We start from the raw sequence: 4565 nt of genomic DNA on the forward strand, positions 1-4565 counted from the left end.
CTGTTCTCCATAGTGGCTATATCAATTTTAGCATTTTTTTCTCCAGAAAAATAATTATTAATTTCATTAATTTTTCCAAAGTATTACTTTGATTCAACAGACACATATAGCATCTATATTCCATACACTGTGCTAAGGAAACAAAGATGAGTAAAAACACATAATCTTGTGCTCAAGGTTATAATATAGTAGAAAACAAGATAATTAAGCAATGTTATGAGCTTTATGTACAGAGCTAATTAGTAGATACTAATAATAATTTTTAAGAAATAAAAATAACTTAAATATTCAAGAGTAAACTAGGGTATATCCACTAGATGAGTATTAAGTAGGCATTAAACAGAAATTATGTTTGGGTGGTAGGATGATGAGTGATTTTTTTCTACTAATTTCCTAACTTTCCGTAATGATCATATGGTACTTTTCCCATGAAAACAAAGTAAAACTATTTTAAAAAGTCATATTTACCTATGGGTTATAAATTACCCTCATAATATTTAACTTATACAAAATTTTCTAAATTCCATTACTTGCCAAAATTATTATTAGGTAACCAGTAGTATGGAATTTCATTACAAAGAATATTATGTAAAAGGGTAAGGGCAGACAGTGTGTTGATTTCATTTCCAGATATTTCTCATTTAACTATAGAGATATTAGTCTAACTAGTGTCAGCATCTGAATATGTTACCATCCCAGGAATTCCCTGGCGGTCCAGTGGTTAGGCCTCCGTGCTTCCACTGCAGGGAACACGGGTTCAATCCCTGGTCAGGGAAGTAAGATCCTGCAAGCCACGTGGTGTGGCCAAAAAAAAAGTACTTGAAAATGTGACCATCCCTCTTTTAACGTCTATTTTATAGCCTTATGCATCAGGCAGGAGTCACATTTCAAATTTGTCAATTTTGTTTCTATCAAGCCTAAAAATTAAAACTAAAGTCCACTTTACTGTGGGAGATGGTATGAAGGTTTCTAATCATCCTATGGAGAGTATTCATACTCAAGAGTCAAGTTACATGACAATCCCAGTTTCTAGCTTAGAAGATACTCCAGTATGATGAAAAGCATTAATATTCTATAAGAATATATAAAAGTTTCACATAAAGAAGCAAAGAAAGAGGGAAAACATGAGTAAAGGAAACTAGAGTAGAAAATCATCATAATTTCAACTTGTTTTAAAGACTGCAGAAAAATCCTAGATGGTGAACCTCAGTTCGTTATCTTTTCAAAAGCTAAATCTTTTCTTTTGTTTTAAGATGTGATATAAAGAACTTCTAACTGCTGTCAGGAAATCTGGCTTCTATTCTTAGCTCTTAAATGGGCAATTTGGGCAAGTCAATTATCCACTGGTCCTGGGTTTCTTCATTGATAAAAGAAGGAGTTTCGACTCACTAGATGATTTTCAGTTCAAACCTCCCAATTCTAAAATGGTAATGTGATTGGCCAAGAGAAAAGAGTCATTACCTTGTTATAACCACTGATGGGTGAGTAGGTCACTCCAGGGCTATAAGAACCACTGCCACCTGATGACAGACCTTGTAGCTGAGGGCTGTATCCAGTTATACAGCTGGTGGTGAACTTGGGGCTGGTACTGGGTGAGCGAGATGGGCTATAACTTAATACACTCTGACCCTGAATTGAAGGAGAAGGTGGAGAGGGAGGGATTTGGGGTGCTGCCAGATCACGTGGAGGAGTAGTCTGTACAACTAGAAGGAACAAACAAATAATTGTAAGTATAAATAAAATTTCTATGAAAACAGATTTAATGAACTGAATCTTTTCCTTCAGGAAAAGGGCAAGTAATAGAGTGACCTGGTTGTTAAATTACATAAAGTATTACTACCAAAGGACACAAATGGTTGTTTACCATTTCCATAGAGTTCAAAATAAGAAATTGGCTTTAATGTAGCAAAAGTTAGTAATTTAAGTTTAACAGTAATTAAACAATGGAACAAAATTCCATAAGACTGTGAATGTTACTCAATTTATATAAATAGGAAAGATAATCATTGATCTTAAGACCATTTATTGTAGAACTGTTAAATACAGTTGAACCAGATGGCCTTAGGAGTCCCTTCTAGCTGAGTCTATGAGAAGAGAAAATTAAATTGAGAAAGATTTATTGCCAACCTTTCACCCACCTTTGCAAAAGATATGAAACACTTACCAGCTGTTTTCAACCCTAAAAGTGTTTGCTGTCCAGGGCTAACAACCAGACTTGTTGGTGCCACAGTGTACTTGAAATATCTCCAAAAATCAAATAAAGCGTTTAGGCTGAAGAGAAATCCAAGGGCAAGCTCTGGAAGAGAACAATTTATTTATTTTTTAAAAGGGGGGTGGAACATTTAAAGGGGGGAAACAAAACCATGCATACTTTAGCAGATTAACAACAAAATTGAAAACTATCTTCTTATTCCTAAGAGTTACCACTTCACTTAATGAATGTCTATTATGTGTAGGGCATTTACCAGTGAGTTTCAAAATATTATCACTAATCTTTACAAGCTTTTACAGTAAACATTTTCATCTTTGTTTTAAAGATCAACCACCAGTTGTAAAGAAGTCAAGTGACTTCTGCAGTAGCTCACAGCTAGTTATTGAAGCCATGATTCTAACTCAGGTATGCAGATTCCAAAACTCTTGCTCTTCCACTTGCCACACCACTTCCCTATCACAGACTTTAGCTTAATGTATGTATTAGACTTTGGAATTTACTTCAATGGCCATAAGGACCCTTTATACCCAAGGACTACTGAAGAGCAGACAGAGAGGAAGGATGAGGAAACTGAGGAAGTCATCAATGGAGTAGAAATCGGGTTGATCTTGAAAGGTGAAAAAGTAGAGAAGTAGGGAAGGCAATTGAGGGAGACAAATACAAACACAAATCTTACCAGCTCCAAACTTTATTTTTCCTGATTATCTGGAATCGTATTATTAATTTGATTGTCTCTTCTACTAGAATATTCCTTGTTCCCTTCCTGGTGTATTCCCAGTTTTGGGAACACAGCAGGCACTCAAATATTTGTCGAATAAAGGAATGAATACTAAGCTGAATTAAACTGGAACACAGTTTTTCACTGGGAGTAACTACGTTGCAGTGAAAATTAATTACTTACCTATATACCAGAGGGGCCAGTATCTCACATTATAATATAAACTACACATTCTTCCAGTCCTGAAAAAATTAAAAAGCCTTTTTAATAGTAACAAAACAAAACCAAACCACACCAAAAATTAAAACAAACACAAAACCTGTGGAACCAACCATTGGCCTCTTAAATTTTCACTTTTCCCTCCCTTTTTGGCTAATTAACTTACATTTCAGTATATATCATTCCAGCCATAGATACATTTAGGAGTCCCCAGGCTAAAACCACTTTCCTAGCTTCTGTTTCTTTTCTCATCTTGATGGTTCTGTCAATAAGGGAAGCACTAGGGTTTGGCTCCCCTTGCATCTGTTCAAAATCAAAAAGCAGAATTAATTAAAAGAAACTACTTCTCCATTTAAGAAATCAAACTTGTTATAAGGTAACTAAAAATTGCATCTACTTTTCCTCATCTTCAAATGTCTTTCCTAACTTTTTCTAATTTTAATATTAGTATATGAAAAGGGAACCCTAAATTACAGCTTCATTGGCACCACACTGTATCAACAGAGAACTGGCTGTTTCCTTCAGAGAATAATTTAACACTTCCAATAAAGAAAAGTATCTTATTTTGTAATTTAAGGGTTAGTGGTTATGCTTGCAATTACGCCCTGTTGTGTTTTTGGAATATGTCACAAGGACTAGGCCAAGGGCTATAAGAAATTCAAAATACCAAGTTTTGGGAGAAAGTATTCCAAATAAGATATGTCATTACTCTCCTCCCACATGCTCGTGCATAAGTCATTAACTGCCTATGATCTTTATTTAACAACTCTGCACACGACCGACACACGCCAGAGATCTCTGATTCGTGTTGCTGATAAAATATAGGGATTTAAGTTTGAGAAGGGCGAATACTCATGGTGTGAAGGGGATACGGGTGAGTTGGGGAGAGTGCGCAGTTTTGGTCCACATTAGGATTTATTATTTCCTCTGTCTGTTTTCCTAGGCCTCATCTCTTGCAGACAAGTGTTAAGACTTGTTCCAGATACATGGAGTCGTCTCCCACAGAGTAAGAGCAGTACCCTTCCCGCCACCCTGCCCCCGAGTCAACACTACCCAATGCGGAGAGCTTCCCTCCCTGGCTCTCGCAGCACAAACTTTACGGCTTCTTTCCTCCCTTCCACCACGGGTAGTGGAAGGTCTGGCCACACTCCCCTTTGGCTGAACCCTCGGCAGGTCCACACGCACGTTAACTCCCACGGCCCGCGTGGACTCAAGAGTCCAAACACCACAAAGATAATCCCGAAAACGCACCGCGTTCTTCGCCCGGAAACGGCTGGCTCGCGCCACTCTCCACTGCACATGCGCGAAGCCAAGCATTAAGGCGAAAGCGACTGGCTTGTGGAGCTACAGTTACAGGAAGTACGAGACTCTTTCTTCTCGCGAGAAGAGGGGAGTTGGGGAGGGACAGGGGCTAGG

At 37.6% G+C, this 4565-nt stretch overlaps 1 protein-coding gene across 2 annotated transcripts in view; it reads right to left on the reverse strand.

The window, feature by feature from the left end:
* Positions 1-4466, reverse strand: part of TMEM209 (transmembrane protein 209) — a gene marked incomplete at its 5' end in the record, with an annotated part of 29042 nt that extends 24576 nt beyond the window's left edge. Inside the window, 5 exons of one of the 2 annotated variants that reach the window (XM_079931193.1) lie at positions 1462-1703; positions 2165-2296; positions 3114-3172; positions 3316-3452; positions 4203-4382. In XM_079931193.1, coding sequence (XP_079787319.1) covers positions 1462-1703; positions 2165-2296; positions 3114-3172; positions 3316-3452 — 570 coding nt within the window. The other variant, XM_079931192.1, reaches the window with a different exon arrangement.
* Between the last annotated feature and the right edge of the window lie 99 nt (positions 4467-4565).

Source organism: Stenella coeruleoalba, assembly GCF_951394435.1.
Source record: "Stenella coeruleoalba genome assembly, chromosome: 9".
Lineage (NCBI taxonomy): Eukaryota > Metazoa > Chordata > Mammalia > Artiodactyla > Delphinidae > Stenella > Stenella coeruleoalba.